Raw genomic sequence first — 22,096 nt, 5'->3', positions numbered from 1 at the left:
GACTGCACTCCCAATACTCTGAACAAGAAGAATTCTTCCCTAATGTGGTGCCTGTCAGAAATAGTAGATTTCGATTGCTAAGAATCCCCAACCCATTTGTCCAAGTCTTCCGTCAGCCATAGTTCTCCAGCCATCATGATCAATTTATATTTCCCCACAAATTCGTTTTAGCTACACAGGGGCTGAGCACATAAGTGTTTAAAGCTTTCAACTGTTCATGTTTAAATATGGTCAGGAGGCTACTGACTGCAGTCTGCCATATATTACATACGAAAGAGAAGCAGAAGAAATGTTTTTGTTCCAAAGCTATTTGCCTCAGCTTCAACCACTTCCATTTCAAAAATTTAGGTTAGGCTGTAAAGCTGAGCTGGTATGTTTCTTGAAGGGCACAAAGGTTATCAATGAAATCTCATACGGATGTTAAGATGGAAGACAGGCATCCCATAGCAACTTAGCCCATCATAGGTATCTTATAACTTTCACACACAGTAACTTACCAGCTCCTCCTCCTTGAAGGAACTTGAGGAATGCGTAGATGCAAATTGTCTGAAGCACTATGTGCCAAGTCACTCTCTCTGTCAGGCCATCCACTGGAGGGTAGGAGGACAACAGTTAATCTGAAAGCCACAATCCTTTAACCTGACTTATTTGCCTGTCCACTGCCAACCCCAATTATATACCCTTTGCCCATTATTCATAGATCAATTGCTGATTGCTCCTAATTGCTTTCTTTTGCACGCATAAAAGAGCCTTGGTGGAGCAGTGGGCTAATGCCTCCTTAAGTAACACCAGCTGCCTGCAATTAGTGCAGGTTCGCATCCCACCAGGTTGACTCAGCCTTCCATCCTTCCAAGGTAGGTAAAATGAGGACCCAGATTGTTGGGGGCAATTAAGCTGACTTTGTAATAATGCCGCTGTGGTGTGTGTGAAAGCCCTAATAAGCAGGCATATACATAGAATGAAGGCTACTGCTAAGCTTGTAAGCCGCCCTGAGTCTTCGGAGAAGGGCGGGATATAAATGGAATTAAAATAAATAAATAAAATAAATAAAGTCACATTTAGAAAAACTGGGAGTAATAGTTCAACAGGGTGCTGGGTTGCTAGTAGATTGTGGCTCAGGACTTCTGCCCTGCTTTCAGTGTGAGATTCCCCACCAACACTGCTTGGACACCCCCCCTCCCAGCACTGCCATGGGTGGGAGGGAGGGGAGGTGAGAGCAGGGGGCAGAAGGAAGGAATTCTGTGCTACATCTGCAAGTGTCCAAAGCCTGGATATTTTGCTCTGCTCCTTCTAGCCTATCCTCCAGCAAACTCTGATCTCAAGCTAGGCAAAATCACACAGTGGGGGCCAGTCTCAAAACTGAGTTGCTTTGCCATCCAGCTCATGGCATGCTGGCCTGAGCAGTGCTAGTGTAAGCCCGCCTCACTAGATCAAGAGGAAGCTGGTTAAAATCAGGCAGAGATTTACCCAGCAGTGCTTCTGAGAACCAGGAAAAAATAATAGCCCTACTAATGAATCTCTTCTGATAGGATAAATCTCTCTTGTGGAGAGAAAAGGTAACTACAATCCGGGCAGCTCAGGAGGTTTTCTGTCAAGCTAGGATCTAAGAGAAGCCACTTGAGGTGGGGAGAGACATTCATCATCAGTCATGGATGGTTAATAGGCAGGAAACAGCTTGATGAGTATCAAGTGGCCTCCTACTGGGAGCTCTTCACCTTCATCCCAGCATCCTATTCCCAAATTGCTTTGAATTCAAAGCAGCCTATTTCCCTCCCCCCCTCCTCTTATCCATGTGTAAAGATCTTCAAAGAGGCCTTTCTTCCAGTTTTGGGACCGAAATAAATATATTATGTTCTGACAAAAAGAAAACAGTGGGAGGGGCCTTCTCTGTGGTAGTGCCCAATTTTAAAGCTTTTCTTGAATGAAATATAACCAGCAGCATCCTCTTTTCTCTTTTGGTGCCCCTGTCAAAACATTGCCCGTTTTAAACCTTTGAATCTCTGTCTGACTGCTGAGGAACCTTTGAGAGCAAGACTTTAGGTTCGCTGCCTTGAGATCCCCTGGGAGTAGGGAATGCTTTCCCCTCCTCTTGGATTCGTTTTCCACACCTGAACAGGCAGCCCAGAACTAAAGTGTCATATTCTGGGTCAGATCCTGCTCTCCCCGTGTGGATTTTCCCTCAGCAGTCACGGGTACGGGTTTTCTGAATGTCTCCTTGAGCCCGTCCAGCCGGACGGCCTCCAGTGGAATCTCCTGGCTGCCTTTGTTCCCCCTTTCAAGGAACCGCACAGCAACAAAACTCCCACTCCCAAACCCCTGCTAGGCTGCTGGGAGACACAAAGGCCCCTTGTTTGTTTGCCGCCAGCGGCACTTTGCTGGGTAATCCTAACTGGCAGGGTGGGTGACCCCATTTGGCAGTGCCCCCTTTTTTTTTTGCCTTCCAATCCTTCTACTTGGTGGGAAGAGGGGATCAGGAAGAGACTTCTTCCCCCCTCCCTTCAATTTAATTTTATTTTGCACATGGTAGGTGATGTTAAAACCATCGTGTTGCCACACAAAGGCATGAAGTATACTATTTTACACGGAGAAAATGGCATACACAGGAAGGGATGGTGGGGGAGAGGGGGGGGCAAGTGTCCTTGAAGGAATAGGTGTCACTGATATTTTTTAAAAAAACTAATGTTTAAAAATGTTTTCCCCTCCCACTTTTTTTTTAGCATGAAGAACCAAGGCTGGGTAACAGTGAGTCTTGGAATTAAAAAAAAGTGAGGCAATACGTTTCAAGCCAGATCTTCCTGAGTAAATGTCACATTTCAACTCTCTGTGACTCTCCCTCTTCTGTCCATCTCATGATATGACACAAAAGTACCTGCCAGATTTCAACCTTAGAAATGCTTCCGATAGAGAGAAGAGTTTGACAGACCCACCATCCAGGCAGAGGCTTTAACTGTCCCACACAACATGCAATCCTCCTTTGTTTTCCCACCAAGGTGCTGAATGGGAAGCTGGTAGTGCTCTGACTTCCTCATGACACATGTCTCTCTCAACATACATAAATCCAGGGATATAGTGCACAACACATTACATTAAAAATAGTCATTAAATAACAAAGCAGGGGAAACAATTGAACAGACTGACAGGAGACTTACAAGGAAAGAAAATTTAAATGTTGAATTAAGCATTTACAAATGCCCAGAATTTAATCAATTTACTAAACAGTGGTAACTCTAGGAAGAACCTCTCACCAGAAATCCAAAAGTTGATGACATCACTCTGGAGCTTTAGGTATACAACGGAGATATTCAGAAGGATCATTAATTAAGTCTGTCATTGGTATATAATTTAATTTTGAATCATTGAATGAATCATGATTTAAATGTATTACAAATATATTTGTTCTACTGGGGTTACTATTTCTTTGGGGTTTTTTTTATTATATAGCACCAGAAATCCATGTGGTGTATGTTGAGTCTAAAAATGAAGAAAAATAATAATAATAATACTATGTGTCCTACTGTAATTATGAAGAAAACATTTACCAAACTCATTCCTCTGGCTTGTAAACTTTTGAGAACTGAGATCCTTAATTCTGTTCCTGAAAACTGACAGGCAGCTGAATCCCCACCCCCCCCACCCCCATAATAGTAGTGCAAGGTACAAGTGAGTCAAAAGAAACAAGGGAATTAGGTATATATGTGGAGGATGCTGGTGGCTGCTAGCCTTGAGAGTTTGGAAGCACAATTTCTACCAGAAACTGTGAATGGGCTACCCATAGTCCTTGGTCACTCTATGCGTGGCCCATAATTACCCAGCTCATATTCACCTACCCGTTGAATAGGCTGCTCTTTTGCTGCAGTAGATATCTGGAAGTCACATCCCACCTGCTTGGATGGGAAGGTCTATAGCAGGGGTAGGCAACCTCGGCTCTTTTATGACTCATGGACTTCAACTCCCAGAATTCCTGAGCCAGCACGGCTCAGCTTGGAAACCTCTCCCTTTCCCCTCAGTGTGCCTGGCTCAGGAATCCTGGGAGTTGAAGTTCCCAAGTCATGAAGGCGCCATAGTTCCCCCATGCTGGCTCAGGAATTCTGGGAGTTGAAGTCCATGAGTCATAAAAGAGCCGAGGTTGCCTACCCCTGGTCTATAGGGAACTTTGAGGATCGCTGTAACCCCCAACACTCTGCTGGATACTGGTGTGTTGTACACCACATCAGAACTGTGACATCCATGATGGATAACAATGTCACTGGCAATGTGTTTTAGGGGATATTGCTCTCTCCAACCCTACTGCAGCTTCAGGTAGAGCACCATAAGCAGCCGTAAGACTGTTCAGAAAATGCGGTGAGGCTGAAGTGACCTGCTGAAGAGCACCGTTTCCCTTTCCACCCTTTCTATTTGCACGCGTGTATGAGCGATCAAACAAGTGTACTGGTGGCACAGCCGTGGGCAGTCCGATAACTTCGTAACTAAAGCATGCCCGTCATTTTCGGCTGGCAAAGGCAGGATGGATTGCTGGCTTGACACAGAAAGGGATAACCACGTTCCTAAGTCCACGGCTGGATAAGAATGAGTTCTAGCATACAGGCTGTCCTCAACGTACAACACTTAGTGACCGTTTGAAGTTACAGAGGCAGTGCAAAAAAGCAACATACGACCGTTTTTCATACTTACAACCGATGCGGCATCCCCATGGGGATGTGATAAAAATTCAGATGCTTGGCAAGGGACTTGTATTTATGACGGCTGCAGTGTCCCAGAGTCATGTGATCACCTTTTGTGACCTTCTGAGAGGAAAAGTCAATGGGGAAGCCAGACTCATTTAGCGACCAGGTTACTAACTTAACAGCTGCAATGATTCCCTTGACATCTCTGGCAAGAAAGGTCTAAAATGGGGCAAAATTCTCTTAACAACCGTCCTGCTTCACAACAAAAATCCTAGGCTCAATTGTGGTCATAAGTCAAAGGCTACTGTACCAGACAGCTGCATTCAGACTCGGAATGGACAGAGGATCTGGTTAAAACCTGCAGAGCAAACAAAGCCTCTTCCAGGTGGGCCCGAGGAAGACAATGTTCCTGCCTTGAAACTACTTAACATGTAGGACAGAGCCGTCCTGCTCCCGGATTCCTTCTCATCCAGCCATTTTGTATGCCATTTGCAGTTCCATGCCTCCCGCCTACAGGGATTCTTTTGTAAAGTCTAAAAGTCAGGGCTGAAAGGCAGGTCTAGAGTCCATCCCCTCTATTCAAATACCACTCAATAGCTGCCCCGAATTGGCACTCACCATGCCCACCAGGGCATGGGAAACTGGCAAACACCAACAGTTTCTGCTAACAAAGAGCTAGCACTCCTCTCAGAAATTCAACAGAGAGTTAGTCTAGATAGAAGCATGCAGGATAGGAAGTCACAATGGGGCTCAGGATTGAAGATCTGATGAGAGAATGGGGAGAGGTATTTGGGAGAATTTAAGAAGCTACTGAATTTGCATCTTCCCAGTCAAAAATACTAGCTGGATCCCCAATCCTATAAAATCCTGATCCCATCACTACCCAAATTATGTGCTGTAATTTTACAGATAAAGAAGCAATTTTTCCACCTAGAGATCAAAAGGTACATGAGATGGAGACATTGGAGATGGAAGAAGAGCAGGGAAGTGGTTAGAGAAAGTGGGGATAAGACAAGAGTGGTTGGGGAAGTGCAAGGTGAAGCCGCATTTTTTAGCAAGAAAGAGCTTCATGGAAGTTGTGAGTCTTAATGAAGAACAAAGACAGAAGAGATTGATGAAAAAGAGAGGTGCAGAACTACGGTATAAACAGTACATTTGCTGGTAGAAATGGTAAGAAATGTTTTAGAATATGTGTGGTATGCAATTCCAAGTAGTACAGCCAAGCGCTTTGTTATCCCAATCCATTGCATCACCTTTTGCAGATGCAGGGAAGTGCCTCTAAGGGACAAGAGGAACATATCTTGACACATATAAAGTCCTTTCCTGCCATGTATATGTGTCAAGCATTTTGCTGGCAGTCACTCTGGGGAGTGAAGTTAGTTAAGTCTCATCAAACATTATTTTGCAATTGGTGCTTAAAACAAGTGCTTGTTAAGGACTCACAACCTGGAGAGCTTCCAGATGGCTAGGGCTCACTGAGGCAAGCATTTGTAATGATCAGAAACAGCCAATACCAACAAATTGAGCTGGGTTGGTTGTACTTGACACTTTCCATGAAAATATTCTGCGTTCTGTAAGCAGTTGGGTAAGAGCACCCTCTGCTGGCTAATATGGAGCACTAACTAAAATAGAGGACATTTCTTAAAACTTGTTATCCTCCCTGCTGTATTAGGTAGTCCTCGAGTTATGAATGTAATGGAGCCTGCCCATTCTATTCGTAACTTGAGAATTCATAGGAGTGAATCTTGTACCTCGAACGAGATCACTCCCTGCTATTGCCCAGGAATCCACTAATTTAATATGTGGGAGAATGTGCGGCTCGTTAAATGAACATGAGGTATCTCAGGGTGGGGAAGGCCATGGGGGGGCCTAGTTATGGAACAGGCCACCTATTTCAGACCACCCAAGGCCTCCCCCGACCCACTGAAATACCTCATTCTCCCTCCCCTGGGGCCCCTTCAATTGCTTCCCCCCCTCCATCCTGCCGTGCTGGGTGAAGATCGATCTCCTCTCCAGCCTGTTTGTCTGTTCCCTGCGAGAGCAGAGGCAGAGCAGGACGAGCACGCCTTGCTTGGCTTCTCTGACTCACCCGACTGCCGGCCACTTCTGGAGTGGCGGGCAGCCTCAGTGAGTCTCTTCTAAAGGCTTCCAGGCTTGGCATGGAAAACTGTTTGGATGCCGAAGGGAGGTTGGGGACAATGAAATCACGTTGCTTCAAACCTCCTGTTGGTGTGCACTTTTGACGCAGAGCCTGGAAGCTTCCGGATGCCCTGATCTCGTGGGAAGTCAGGCACCTGTTCTCTGTAAAAGCGGGCAGGTGCCTGAGAATGAGATCATGGCCCTCAGAAGCTTTCGGACTCCATTTTGGGTAGGGGAGGCCCGCAGGAGAACTCCCCCGCTCAGAACGGACTCTGGAGACCTGCTGCTCCCAACCTCCATTCTGAGCGGCTCCTGCGGGCCTACCACACCCAGAACAGAGGTTGGGAATGGTGGCAGCGGGTCTCCGGAGGTCCCTTCTCAGCGGCAGGGGCTTTTTGCAAACGGAGGAAAGGCTTCGATGTTTCATCCCTTACCTCCATTTGCAAAGCTTTTTGCCACAGATCTCATCCAGGCCTCTTTTTGCAGAGAACAGAGGTCTAAAATCCAGTGAGATAACATGAGATCAGTAGTATGATCTCGCATGATCTTGCGGTACTTTAGGTCACCCTTCTCTGCAAACGCACGGAAGGCTTGAAGCAGCAAAACAGCCAAGAAGCAAAGACTCTCTAGATCTGCACAAGGCCTAGTGCCCTAGGGCAGGGGGTTAGCAACCTGAAACAGTGAAAGAGCCGCTCGGAACCGGTTCCCTCACAAAAGGAAAAACTGGGAGCCGCAAAAAATGTGTGCGCATGCACGTACATGCGCGCATGCGCAGAACAGAGTTTGACTGAAGAGTGGAGCCAAGGCGAGATATGCACCTACCCTGCATATTTGAATTGATTGGTTGAACTTTTTCAGTCTCACTTTTTTTTTGAAGTACACATAGCAGAGGACTGGGAGCCGCAGGAGACGGCTGAAAGAGCCGCATGCGGCTCCGGAGCCGCAGGTTGCAGACCTGTGGCCTAGGGAGACCCAGGGCGGGGGTGGGGGGGTAAAGAGTAGCCACTGAATGTTGCAGTGCCTCGGTGGTCATTCATAAGGGTGAACAGCTGCCATGATGTGACAACATTCATAACTTTGGGACTTTTTCATGAACTATAGGGGGCCCTTATTGCATGCCTTCGAACGTTCGCTAAGGGAGCATTCATCACTCAGGGATTACCTGTACTTACAAAACTCTCCCAGACAAATTCTATGGCACAATGCCGGGGTGAACAATCTGAACCACTCCCCTGTCCCTCTTTGATCCTTTCCTGATTATATTATTGAGTTTGAGTTTCTTATTATTTTGACACGGGAGACAGATCAGAAGGGTAAACTGAAAATAGGCTTAGCATAAGTATAAATGATGGGGAAAAAATTCTATGTATTCTTGCCAAAAAATGTTTTCCCAATTTGCCCATATGCATCACAGCTCCTGTTGTTTTGCACAAGCAGCCCACTCACCATATCCCTTAAACCAGTGTTTCTCAATCTCAGCAACCTTAAGATGTGTGCACCAGGATTCCCTAGCCAATGCTTAAAATTGCTTTGATTGAGAAAGACTGCATTAAACATTCCCACACATCACTAACTGCAATTCCTGCTTACCAAAAGTTTGAGCAGCCCTGCCCTAGAGGCAGCACCATGCCCGCCTGCAAGTCATCCACTCTTCTTACCGATATGCTTGTAGTAGATGGGCACAAAGACATTGATGGCACGCTCCATCCCCATAAGCATTAGACAGAATATCACCATGCCCTGTAGTGGGTAGTTCTTCTTTGGCCACGTGTACTGTATAAGGAGGAGTATCTTTTGGCCCATATCCTTCCATGTGGAGGTGTTCTGCCTGGCATCTGGAAGCAGGGGCTAAAATAAGAGAAGAGAAATAAGTAAATGGGAAGGAAGAGATTTGGGGCAGGTTTGCTGGAAATATTTGAGAGAGTTGGCACCTGTTCAATAAGGCAGAGACAAGAACTGACAGGTAAGAAAAGAAAGGGACTTGAAAGGGTAAGCTGCCCAGAGTCAATTTAGATAGTAAGATGGGCGGCATATAAATTTAAATAAATAAACAAATAAGGAAAATGTAGATTTTGCTCATTAAAAAAGCATATAAAACAGCATTTCCCATCCTGGTATATTCTCCAGAATGTTGAGGCTGCACTTTCAAAGTCCTAGGCTGCAGTCTTGGTCATTTTGAACAGAATTCTGGGAACTGTGACCCCAACTTACATGATACTAGGGCAGTGGTGGCGAACCTATGGCACGCGTGAGAGCCCTCTCTGTGGGCACACGCACTGTATCCCCAGCCCCGCCTCCTCCTGCAGCCCCTTCCTCATGAGCAGCCCCCTCAGTGGAGAGTTGCCCTCGGGCATGGCCCATGCGGAGCAGCGCAGCCAAGGACATGGCAGCCGGGCAGCAGGGACAAGACTCCGCTCTCGTGCCCCATCGCCCGCAGATGATGCTGCGGAGCATGGGCAGAGGGCGTAGCCACCAGGTTCGCCATCACTGTACTAGGGAAAGAAGAAATTAGGAATGGTCAAAGAATCCAATGACTTTTCAGATGTCTCATTTCAGGGGGAAAAGCAACCTAGAAAAACATAATTAGAAAGAGTCCAGAGGGCAAAGGTTTTAGCCAGAGCCACGTTCATGAATCCAGCTAACTAATAAATTAACATATATAGGAAATGAGTTACAGCGAGTCATGGGTTCAGAGGCTCCTTTTTTTTGTTTTTTTCCTCCTAAGCAGCCAAGGAGACCAGAAACAACAATTCTGGCCCAGGCACAGAACTGTGGTTGCAATAATTCCTAGTTTGAATAGTTCAACTTAAAATGAAGCTTTGAAAGTAACTTATCTGAAACTAACCTTAGCTTAACATTTAACAATTTGCTACTGCAAAAGATACAATAAACCAGGAGTCTCTAAAAACAATGTCTATTCCCAGTTGGTAGAGGGGCATGTGAGCTTAAAGTTCATGAAAACTTCTTCGCTGGGTGTAGCATAGTGTAGTGGAGAAGTAAACTGTTTGCAGGCCAGGAGATGCAAAGCAATTTATGTCAGTCCAAGGGCTGCAGTGGGGAGGTATATAATGCAAATAAGTGGGATTAGCTTTCTGATTGTTTCTGGAAATGATTTTTCTTTTAATAGAGTTATTTTAAAACTATGTTAACCCTATTATTACAGGGCTTACACTACAGCTTTTCCACATGCTTCCCTGTGGCCACAGACTGACTGCTCCTCCTTTGATGTCATATCCAAACATAGCTTTGGACTGTGGCTATTTCCAGATCTGACAGGATAGTGTAGAATCCTTCTTAATCCTGGGAAAGGTTGTAACTCAGTAGAAATGGTCACTTTTATGCAGAAGGTCCCAAGCTAAATCTAGTATCTCCAGAAGAGTTAGGACAGGCTCTGGTCTGAAATCCTGGTGAATTGTTGACTGTTAGTCTACAGTATCTGAACTAGATCTACTTTAGTGTAGCAGCTTTCTGTGTTTCCACTGTACTGGGACTCTAATAATTTCTCTTTCTCAAGTTATTCTTCAAATGAAACATGGGAATATCTGATAGCCAGTATACTAGATGTATATTCATATATACACACATCCACATGTATAGATATTTGATGGCAGACTGGACAGCCATTTGCCTGAAATGGTATAAGGTTTCCTGCCTGAGCAGGGGGTTGGACTAGATGACCTCCAAGGTCCCTTCCAACTTCTTCTTCTTCTTCTTCTTCTTCTTCTTCTTCTTCTTCTTCTTCTTCTTCTTCTTCTTCTTCTTCTTCTTCTTCTTATTATTATTATTATTATTATTATTATTATTATTATTATTATTAATTATTATTATTATTATTATATTATTATTATTAAATACCCACATATCACCTATTATATTTTTTAAATATATAAAGACTAGTTATGAGTAATAGATTTTTTAAGCCATTAAAAACCTTGAAATATTTCAAAAGTTGCTAGATTCATCATGACACAACACATTTACCTTCAAATTTTGCAACAAATACAGTATACCTATCTCACTGAAGTTTGTAAAGTGTACTTTTAGACATTAGGAATCACAGAATCATAGAGCTGAAAGGGACCTTGGAAATCTCCTAGTCCAGGGGTAGGCAACCTTGGCTCTTTTATGACTCGTGGACTTCAACTCCCAGAATTCCTGAGCCAGCATGGCTCAGCTCAGGAATTCTGGGAGTTGAAGTCCCCGAGTCATAAAAGAGCCAAGGTTGCCTACCGCTGTTCTAGTCCAACCCACTGTCCAAGGCAGGAGACCTTATATCATACTAGACAAATGGTTGTCCCAATATTTTCTTGAAAACCTCAAAACGATGCAGCGCCTACAACTCTGGGAGGCAAGGTGTTCCACTGATTAATTGTTCCCACTACCAGGGAATTCCTCCATTTTCTCCAGGTTGAGTTTCCCTCTGATGAGCTTCCACCCATTGCTTTTCTTGTCCTACCCTCAGGTTCTAAGGAGAATAAATCAACCCTCTTCCCTGTAACAGCTCTTCAAATATTTGAAGACAGCTCTCGGGTCTCCCCCAAAATCTTCTCTTTGTTATGCTAAACCTACCTAGTTCCCTTAGCCATTCATCATGTAATTCAGCCTCTAAACCCCTTATCATCTTTGTTGCTCTTCTCTGGACTCTTCCTACAGCCTCAGCATCTTTTCTGTATCGTGGTGACCAGAACTGGATGCAGTGTTCCAAGTGTAGCTTCACTAGTGCAATATAGAGCAGTTCTATACTTCCTGTGACCTTCATGCTATTCCTCTGTTGATGTAGCCTAAGACTGTGTTGGCTTTTCTGGCAGCTGCAGCACACTGCTGGCTCATACTTAAGTGGGGGTCCACCAGAACTAATTAGGATATTTTTATACAAAACTATATAAAATATGCTACCTTGTAATTAATTAGGTGCCCTGGAAAGCTAAATGAGGACATAATGATTATTCTTGCTCTATATAAACTATAAAGCAGCAATACAGTAATACAGTGGTATCTTGATATTCGACTGCTTTTAAACTCATCTACTTTAGTGCTCAATGTATTCTGCCACAAAAATTTGGTCCCAGTACTAATTGTTTGTTTGGTATTCAGCACACAAGCTAGAACTTGTCGGTGTCGACTGCCTTATGATTCAGTACATTATTCTTTATGGGAAAAATTTGTTTGATATTTATCATTCTTGGTACTCATTGTGCCTCCTGGAACCAATTAATTGTGAGTACCGAGGTACCACTATACTACATGCATGTTTCATAGAAACAATGACAGGGAACAACTGTTGGTGGTTGAGCAGATAGCTGGTATTATGGGAAAACAATACAATTTTTATTTTTAAAAAATGAACATTATTTTTACATATAAAACTATGCATAAGAATATTTGCATATTTGATTTGTATAAATTATATTGATGTCATAACTCAGGTTCCTTGATATATAAAAAAGTTGACCGCACTAAAATGTAAGTGCAAGCCAAGTACAAATCAAGAAAATACCCACATAATACTCTGCGGAAGATATTCACATCTTCTATTTTATATTTTTTATCCTTAAACAGAAATAAATAGTTATATATTAAAAATATATAAGAACTGGGAATGCTTGTGGCATTCTGTTTTAAATACCACTATGAAAAGAAGCAAAATTAAACTTCTTCTCCACAAAATGGAGAACAAATGTTAACTGCTGCTGGATTTCAAGTTTCACAATCTCTAAGCACTGGTCTATATTATAATAAGGTTTTTTCTAAGTCTAAAAGTTCTTATCCAAATAATAACAACAACAACAACAACATTATATTTACTCTTCTTTTCAGAGGGAATCCCATAATACCTTTCAATGTCCTCTACAAATATTATGACAGGACTAAATTAGACATGTATCTATTTTTAAAGCATGTTTTATCATGTTAATATCATGTTGCAGGAACCAATCTGAGTAGGTCGCCGGGACTTTTGTCTTCTGAGCTTTTGGAGTCATGCCAGAGCCCCCAATCTCAGGGAACTTCTCTCTAGCCTGAAGATGGGCTCCAGGAAGTAAACTGAGTTGGAGTAAATATTTTCAAAATATCTGAGCACCTCAAGGGATGGAGACCAAACCCTGATTTGACTTCTTTCAAGGGTGCATTTATTGATATGAAACTTACATATCCCACTACTTCAAATTCTGTAGAAAAATAGCCATTTTTAAGGTAGACATATGCATTACAAACTTAGCACTCATACTTCCTACAAAAAGTCTTGGGCATCTGCAAGCATTATTCCCAGCCTTTTCTGATTAAGCCAGGCTAATTTCTGAATAGCATGTACAAAGAGCTGCTGGTAGATGATGGTAGGTACCAGTCTGACTCAAAGCCATTGGATTAGCCTCATAGTATGTCCATGTCATAACAACTTTACACTTTTCCTTTATTATTCTTTCTCTTTAAAATCTGTGCATCTATGACACAGCACAATAATAGAGGCTCCTGTAAAACTGAATGATTCTGAGAAATTCAGCAAGAGCTGCTCTAGTGCCTGGTATGGTATGCTCGCAGTAAGCGATAAATTGATTTTTATTGTAACAAACCCCAATTTAAAGCCCCTGAGCTTTCTACAATGGGATAAAGCTGAAGAATCCAGTTTCTTCAAGCTTCCTTTTGCTTTTCAGAGCTTCAGTCAGAAGTCCTCATTGCTTGAATCAGTTTTAGCTGAAGGGGCCATGGACTGATTTGGGGGCCTTTGGCATACCAAGCAACAGCTCAGTTACTAGGTTGTCAGCATTCGATTTCCAGTAAAAGCTCTTATTCTATAACAAAATGAAGTTTCTAATCCCAATTCTATCTCCAATTGAGATCAGCAACCTGGCAACCAGGAATAGGAATCCTCCAGATGCACTGAACTAAACTCTAATAAAACCCATCAATGTAGTGAACAGAATTTTGGGAACTGGCAAGATTTTCAATGACAAGTTTATTGCCATCTTCAGAATGGTACCTTCCTGTCACAACCTATTGCTGCCAGATGGTAGGCGGAATAAAAGAGGAACATTAACAGTAAAGGTGTTAAGCACAACACAGTGCTAGGCTGCATTAACAGAGGGATAGAATCAAGATCATGTGAAGTGTTAATGCCACTTTTATAATGTCTTGGTAAAGCCACACTTGGAATACTGCATCCAGTTTTGGTCACCACGATGTAAAAAAGATGTTGAGACTCTAGAACAGGGGTCTTCAAACTTGGCCCTTTTATGACTTGTGGACTTCAACTCCCAGAATTCCTTGGCCAGGCACGCTGGATGAGGAATTCTGGAAGCTGAAATCCACAAGTCATAAAAGGGCCAAGTATGAAGACCCCTGCTCTAGAAAGAGTACAGAGAAGAGCAACAAAAATGATAAGAGAAGTGGAGGCTAAAACATATAAGGAAAGGTTGCTGGAATTGGATATGTCTAGTTCAGGGGTAGGCAACCTCGGCTCTTTTATGACTCATGGACTTCAACTTCAGCTTGGCTGGCTCAGGAATTCTGGGAGTTGAAGTCCATGAGTCATAAAAGAGCCAAGGTTGCCTACCCCTGGTCTAGTTTAATGAAGAGAAGAGCTAGGGATGACATGGTAGCAGTGTTCCAATATCTAGGGGTTGCCACAAAGGAGAGGGAGTCAAGCTATTCTCCAAAGCACCTGAAGGCAAGACAAGAAACAATGGGTGGAAACTAATCAAAGAGAGAAGCAACCTAGAGCTAAGGAGAAATTTCCTGGTAATTAGAACAATTAATCAGTGGAACAACCTACTTCCAGAAGTTGTGAATGCTCCAACACTGGCAGTTTTTAAGAAGAGATTGGACAACCATTTGTCTGAAATGGTATAGGGTTTCCTGCCTGAGCAGGAGGTTGGACTAGAAGACCTCCAAGGTCCCTTCAGCATTATTATTATTATTTATTATTTATTATTATTATTATTATTATTATTATTATTATTATTATTATTATTATATTATTATTATTATTATTATTATTATTATTATTATGTTGTTGTTGTTGTTGTTGTTGTTACATTGATCACAACTACTTTAAGGAGTTGCTGAAGGGAACTACATTTGGGCCCCACAAGCTCTGAAGCACTTCTCTTCAAATCTAAAGCAAAGCCCTAGCAAACAAACCCACAGCAAGATTTATCTCGGATAGAGGAAAAGAAACTCACCTGACTGGTTTCCACATCACGCTCATCTTCATTAATTAAAAGCATGTAGGGTTTCCGGGGCAGCCCTGGGGCCTTGATCCCCAAAATGAAGAGGATGAAGGTGCTGATATAACGCAGGAACCACAGGCTGAATTGGACCTGGGAGAGTGGATTTGAGTCAGTGGCACTCTTCAGCAAGAGCTTCCCTTCTTCCTGCCCCACCCCTCCCATGGCTACAAACCAGGCAGTGCTTCTTCTCCAAACCCCAATTCCACAGTCAAATGGAGGAGAAGCTGGCATTTCACTGGCCAAACATAAAACTCTAAAGCGCTCAGCCAAAGGCTGGTCCACCAAAACAATGGTCAAAGCACCGAAAGCACTAGTTTATTACTACTACAGCCAAGAATAGAGAGAACTGCATCAATTACAAAAAGTCCCCACATTTTTTGTAGCAAATCTCAGAAGCAGTCCTTCCCAGTAGCTTTAGGGAGCATTTAGTGGTAATCCTGACCCACCCCCCCCCGCCCCCCCCCCGGCACTCGATTTCACTACCTGTGGGAAAGTACTTCCTGTTGCCCCTTGACGCCTTTTCCTGTCCGAGGCCTGCAATTGTAGCACAGAAGCCCTAGGAAAGCTCAGTCATGTGACTGAGCTGGCAAGGCAAGAGAAGGGATCAGGGCCAGGAGAGGCTAGCATTTAAAATGTAGGCTGTGACAGGGACCCTCTCACTGGCAGTTTGCTCTCCAGTGACAATCTGCGCAAGCCAAATACTACTACTGCTACTTCTCCTTGGCTGCCACTTGTAGCTGGGGCATTCTTAACCTATAGCGCTCACACCTCGCTTTGTCCTTTAGATTTATTTATTTATTTATTTATTTATTTGTTTTTATAAACCGCCCTTCTCCCGAGGGACTCAGGGCGGTGTACAGAATAAGATAGGCATACAGAATGAACCGTAGTGAAAAACAAACAATAGTAAAATAGTAAAATTTACTTAATTATCTATTCCCTCGGTGTCACTTGAATTTTCCTTTGTAAAGCAAAGGTATAAACATAAACAGTTTTTTTTATCCTTATGAATTTCTTTCAGGTTTTCCCCCTTTCAGGTTTGTTTTCTATTTTTTCCCAAGAAAATATGGTCATTGTACTCTACCTTCATACAGTATGCAAGGGGATAAGAAACCAACAGCTGGTATTCTGCTCTGCCACACCTTATACAGGTAGTCCTCGACTTAGGATCGCAATTGAGCCCAAAATTTATATTGCTAAGTGAGAAATTTGTTAAATGAGTTTAGCCCCTATTTACAACTTTTCTTGCCCCATTTGTGAAGTGAATCAATGCAGTTGTTAACAAATTCACTTAACAAATGAGGCAAGAAAAGTTGTAAGTAGGGGCAAAACTCACTTAACAAATTTCTCATTCAGCAATATAAATTTTGGACTCAATTGTGGCCCCGGGACAGTGCATCTGTCATAAATATGAACCAGTTTTCAAGCATCAGAATGTAAATCACGTGACCGTGGGGATGCTGCAACAGTCATGAGTGTGAAAAAGGATCATAAATTACTTTTTCAGTGCTGTTGTAACTTCAAGTGGTCACTAAATGAACTGATGTAAGTGAAGGACTACTTGCAAATATATGTGGGGACCCATCAGAAATAGTTAGGCCCAAGTTCCAACTTTTAAGGTGGTTGTACGAATTGGCAGCGTGGAGAGGCATAGCTGCCTACTCAGAGAAACAAACCTGAGGTTAACCTGCAGTATTACTGTAATTCAAATAGATAGCTTAGTAACAAATGCAAATTAGAAGATCATGTGACCATCCAGACATTTTTGAACATCAACTTCCCATTATCTCTGATAACAGAAATGCTATAAAGCAGGGATGTCAAACTGCCGGCCGGTGGGCCTGATGCATCATAGTGAAACTGCACCCACCCCATTGCTGGCACTGGCCAAAAAAGTCATGATACATCGTGACACGTCACGTGATGTTGGGAGTTTGACATCCCTGCTATAAAGTATAGAGAGCCACATTGTGAACCCAATAGTATAAACGTAGTACCAGTTATTGTGATGTGCAATAAAGAGCAAGAGTCACAAACATGGGAAGGAAGCGATGGGCAACTCATTAATAAACCAATAAATCATCTGCACTACAGATGAAATTACATTCTGTCTTGTTTTTCAAGTTTTAGGGTCAGGCAAACTGATCTTCAGAGAGATGCCCTTTCGTCTCATGGTATTCCTACAGGAGTGGAGAGAAGGAAGCAAGTCTTCTTCTCTTGTATATTCTTGCCAGAAAAAAAGGAATGGGAATTTAGCTTGTGGCTAGACCTGCTTGGTAAGGGATTATGCATAAGGTCTCTTCCCCTATTATCAACATTTAAAGAGAAAGTGGTTTGCCCTCTTACCCTCATGTGAAACTGTTACGCAATGATGATTAAACAACAATGATTCAGCAAAAACATGCTGCCATGTGGAACATGAGAGATAAAAAGAAATAAGCAATGCAATGGCTTGCACCATGGGCAACTTCTGGCAGATTCATTCAATGCTAGTCCAATTCATTCAATGCTACCTCATCTCCTTCTTTATTTTCTATATAATTTCAGGTTATAAATAATTTCTTATAATTCTCAAACTTAAAAAATGAAAACATCTGCTCTGATATAGGATGTCTTCAATTGCCTGCCAAGTCAAAAGTCTCCACTAGATGAAAAACATACACCTTATTTCCCTCCCATATTAATTGTAATACAATTAAAATGTACTCCACACCAAAGTTAACATTTGTATTACTGACAATACCTCCATATATCTAAGGCAGCCTATGGGACATAATATCAACATGTCTCAAGTCAACATGTTTCTGTACCAAATCATTTCTAACTTGTCTGCCTTCATTTGAACTTCAAAGTTACAAAGCCTTGCTTATTATAAATATGGCAGGATCTAGAAAGAATCAAATGAGGCTCAAGAAAGCAACACATTATTGATTAAAAAAGCCCTCCATTATATTTTCAAAATAGGTTGCTGTTGTTGTTAAATATAGTTGATTTTTATAACTTAGAGCTGCACATGAAATTAATTTTCTGCATACTAACATAAATTATGATTCAGATGGGCTGGTTCATATATTGAGTCACAACTTGAGCCATGATTTACTGAAAAGGCCTGAAATACATAAAGCTGAGTTATAAATTAATAGTAGAAAACAGGTTTTCCAACAACACTCTTTGGCACTAGAATCTGCTGTAAATCATGCTGCAGAAGACACAGATATCATCTTCCTATACCAGGGGTGTTAAACTGCCGGCCCACCGGATGCGTCATGCCGAAACCTCGCCCACCCCATTGCCGGCAATGGAAAAAAAGTCGCGATACGTCGTGACATGTCACATGACGTTGCGAGTTTGACATCCCTGTTCTATACCATCCCATCCCCATGACCTCATCATTGACCCATCTTACCTTTTGGTTAGTGTTTTTTAATTCCCACCACCAGAGTGGGCTGTTCCATGAGATGAAGGCCAAATTCTCAGCAGAAAAAGCTAGAGCCCAGTAGAGTAGAAGGATTGCTCCATGGCCTCTGATTCGATCCTGCACCATCACCCTGTTGCGTTCCAGGTGCAGCAGCCCAATTGAGGTAGCCCAGCTAATGGTAGACAAGCAAACATTCAGTATCATATATCCATAAAGTTCTTGGGTGCCCACCACTTGCCACAGGAAAGTGCAGAAGGGCATCAGGGTGAGTAGTAGAGAGACCAGAATCTGGGTATAGTACAGGCGGGACCGAGGGATGTACTTTGGTTCCATGGTGCGGCTGAAATGAGCATAACAGGTATACTGTAGAGCACCCAAAAGAAGACAGACACTGAGTAGCACTGCAGGGACCAGTGTGAAGTAGAAGCAGGGGGACAATCCCTCTTGAGTCCACACTTGTGCCAGGGACTCATTTCCCTCACAATAGCTGTGTAACATCACCATCCTGCCGGGTGAGAAACTGTGGAGACACCAATAAAAGAAACAAGAAGAAATTAGGAAACAAATTTGGACTCGTTACATAGAACTTTAACCCCATTGATATGACAAGTTCTCTTCGACTTGTGACAGCAATGCAGATGTGAATATTTATTTCATTTATTCATTACACATAATTTATATACCACCCATCTCCCAAGGGTCCAGGTAGTTTACAATTATAGAACTAAAAACATAATAAACTATATTTTTTTAAAAAAATTCCCTCAGCAACTGCCAACAAAAATAAGGCAGCAGACCAGTCATCCCAAAATCACATCATGAGCATAGCAAGGCATAGCAACTCTGGCTATTTACATTTGTTTTAGATGTTATTTTTTGTATCATCATCAAGTTTAGGTATTCTATATGTACTGACCTCGCTCAAACTATCCTACTTCAGACACTTTGTGAGAAGACCTAGTTCTTTAGAAAAGGCTCTAAGGCAGCAGCAAAGTGGATGGATTCAGTTCCAGCAGCTATGAGTGCCTGTTGAAAGACTTGAAGGGCCTGGCTAGGGACAGATCATCATGGAGCTCTATTCATGCTGTTGCTAAGAGTTGACACAGACTTGATCACATATAATGTTATGTGTTTGATCCCCAACCTGGACTAGAGGCCAAGCTACAGTGATTACCTCTATTTTTGAGAGATTTGGTCTCAAGATATTTGGCGAGTACCTGGTGGACAGGACTTCTAGGAACTGCAGAAAGTGCTTCTGGTATTGAAGAGGAAAGCAATATCCTTAATAAACTTATTTGGGTGCGGTGTTATATTTATAAGGGACGTGGTGGCTCAGGACGCTGAGCTTGTCGATCAGGTTGGCAGTTTGGCGGGTCGAATCCCGAGTGCCGCGTAACAGAGTGAGCGCCTGTTACTCGTCCCAGCTTCTGCCAACCTAGCAGTTCGAAAGCACGTAAAAATGCAAGAAGAAAAATAGGGACCACTATGGTGGGAAGGTAACAGCGTTCCGTGCGCCTTTGGTGTCTAGTCATGCCGGCCACATGACCACGAAGACGTCCTCAAACAAGCGCTGGCTCTTCGGCTTTGAAACGGAGATGAGCACCGGCCCCTATAGTCGGAAACAACTAGCACGCATGTGCGGGGGAACCTTTACCTTACCTTTATATTTATGATCTATATTGTGCTGTCCCAGAATTCTTTGCATCTCTTTTGACTTTTCCTTGACTTTACGAGCTACGTTTCCCAATTGCCTGAATTTCTTGCCCAATTAGGATTCTGCTGCTTTCCTTGAATATCCTCTTTTTAAGAATCAGAAACAGATCTCTGCTTCTGTTCACAAGACTGACATTTGTATGCCTTCCCAAGTACCTGTCTGGGGTTTGCTTCTTTATTTCACTCTCTCCTTTCAGAGGACATTTAAATGGTACTTGAATGTTATGTTGTCATGACTACATTTTGCACAAGGGGGTTTATGGGCAAAGCGCAGACCAGTGCTTTGCCATTTTCCTCAAGGCCATCCCCACAACAAGCACCAGATGTTTCTCCAAGGCTTGTGAACTTTCCCAGAGAAAACAGCAAAATGACCAAGGACGCTCCCAGGAACTCAAGGCTAAGAGTTCCAGCCTAGGCTACCTGGGTTATGGTGACAGACATAAGATTCCAAACATCCCTGTCCCCGCACGCCGCCGAATTCCACTAATGCTGCCATAGCTCTTTGAGCAGTATTTTCCATCCAGTCCGATGCTCTTCCATTGGATTAAGGTGGGGCGGGGGGGGGGGGGTGGGGGGTGGGAAGGTATAAAACCTGGCTACTATATAGGAAAACGGCACGAGGCTCTGCGTCCCTCCTGCAACGATGCTTTGCTGTGCTCGAGATCTCCCATCATCTGCAACCATCACGGCCAATTGCACTCCGACGTATCTGAAATAACTCTACCCGGTACCTTATGCGGATCCTGAAAAAGCAGATCCTGTGCGGTTTCCGAAAAAGAAAAATAAATCAACCCAGGGAGTGCCGAGCTGAGAATCTTCGGCCAGCTGTACAGGTGGGAACGTTGCCCCGCCCCCTACCCGCGTGCGACCCCCGCAGATGGGGAACTTGCGCGTCTCCGGGCGCAGTAAAGCAGTGTTTCCCAACCTTAGGAACTTGAAGATGCGTGGACTTCAACTCCCAGAATTCCCCAGCCAGCTATGCTGGCTGGGGAATTCTGGGAGTTGAAGTCCACGCATCTTCAAGTTCCTAAGGTTGGGAAACGCTGCAGTAAAGAACCGCTCACCTCGCCCACCTCCTGCTTGCCGGCACAGGGACTCGGGCGCTTTGGCTTTAACCCAACCCGGCCCCAAAGATTTTCAGCTGCCTACCGGGTAACGTCCGACTGCTTGCACGGGTGCCGTCCGGAGCAAGGCGTCTCCGTAGCAGCGCAAGCAGAAGCCGCGGCAGGCTGTGCTTGCTCCTCCGGGCCTAAACACCGCCCATGTACAGTACTGTACTTGCCAGGAGACTTCCCCTGGGTCCTAGCTGCCGCGCTTTTTCTTCTCAAACGTCGAACTAACCGAGCTTCCCGCCAGACTGCTGTTACTTTTCCGTCGGAAAAAATGAGTGGTCGTTGAAAGTCGTGAAAGTGTAGCTTCTCTCCCCAGTTTTAATAATGGACCTATTCCGGCTCCCTTCCCTTTGCTCCCTAATGATAAAACAAGCACGTCACATGTTGTTTATTGGCTGGAAATGGACATTATCTAAAGACTTACCTCTTCGAACAAGCTGGCCTGGCCTGATTTATTTATTTATTTATTTATTTATTTATTTATTTATTTATTTATTTATATTTTTATACCGCCCTTCTCCCGAAGGACTCAGGGCGGTGTACAGGGCAATAAATACAAAAACAGGATACAAAAGTTAAAAGCGATTAAATAAATGCCCAAGGTTAAAACAATAATTAAGATGTATTTAAAACCCCAACCCTAACCCATCAGACCAGGTCAGACTGCTCAAATAGATACATTTTTATCATGATTAACAGCCTAATAGGAAAGCTCTGTTATAGTTGTAAACCAAGGACTACCTGTCATTTGTTTATACATACCTCTTTAACTATCCATGCATCCATGCATTTATGGGATGGGATTGGGTTTTATTAATATGTTTT

The 22,096-nt window shown here is 43.2% G+C and overlaps 1 protein-coding gene across 2 annotated transcripts in view; it reads right to left on the bottom strand.

Moving 5' to 3' along the window:
- The window catches only part of ABCB6 (ATP binding cassette subfamily B member 6 (LAN blood group)), a 44,346-nt gene extending 22,739 nt beyond the window's left edge, over positions 1-21,607 (bottom strand). The window contains exons 1-5 of one of the 2 annotated variants that reach the window (XM_083348149.1): positions 21,527-21,607; positions 18,435-18,966; positions 14,981-15,118; positions 8,462-8,651; positions 498-590 (exon numbers count right to left, since the gene is read on the bottom strand). In XM_083348149.1, coding sequence (XP_083204275.1) covers positions 498-590; positions 8,462-8,651; positions 14,981-15,118; positions 18,435-18,950 — 937 coding nt within the window. In that variant the 5' untranslated portion in view covers positions 18,951-18,966; positions 21,527-21,607. Of the gene's footprint in view, positions 1-497; positions 591-8,461; positions 8,652-14,980; positions 15,119-18,434; positions 18,967-21,308; positions 21,424-21,526 lie in introns of those variants that run through there. The other variant, XM_083348148.1, reaches the window with a different exon arrangement.
- Positions 21,608-22,096: the final 489 nt, after the last annotated feature.

This window comes from Vipera ursinii, assembly GCF_947247035.1.
Source record: "Vipera ursinii genome assembly, chromosome: 1".
Taxonomy (NCBI): Eukaryota; Metazoa; Chordata; class Lepidosauria; order Squamata; family Viperidae; genus Vipera; species Vipera ursinii.
This window is presented reverse-complemented; position numbering and strand designations above follow the sequence as displayed.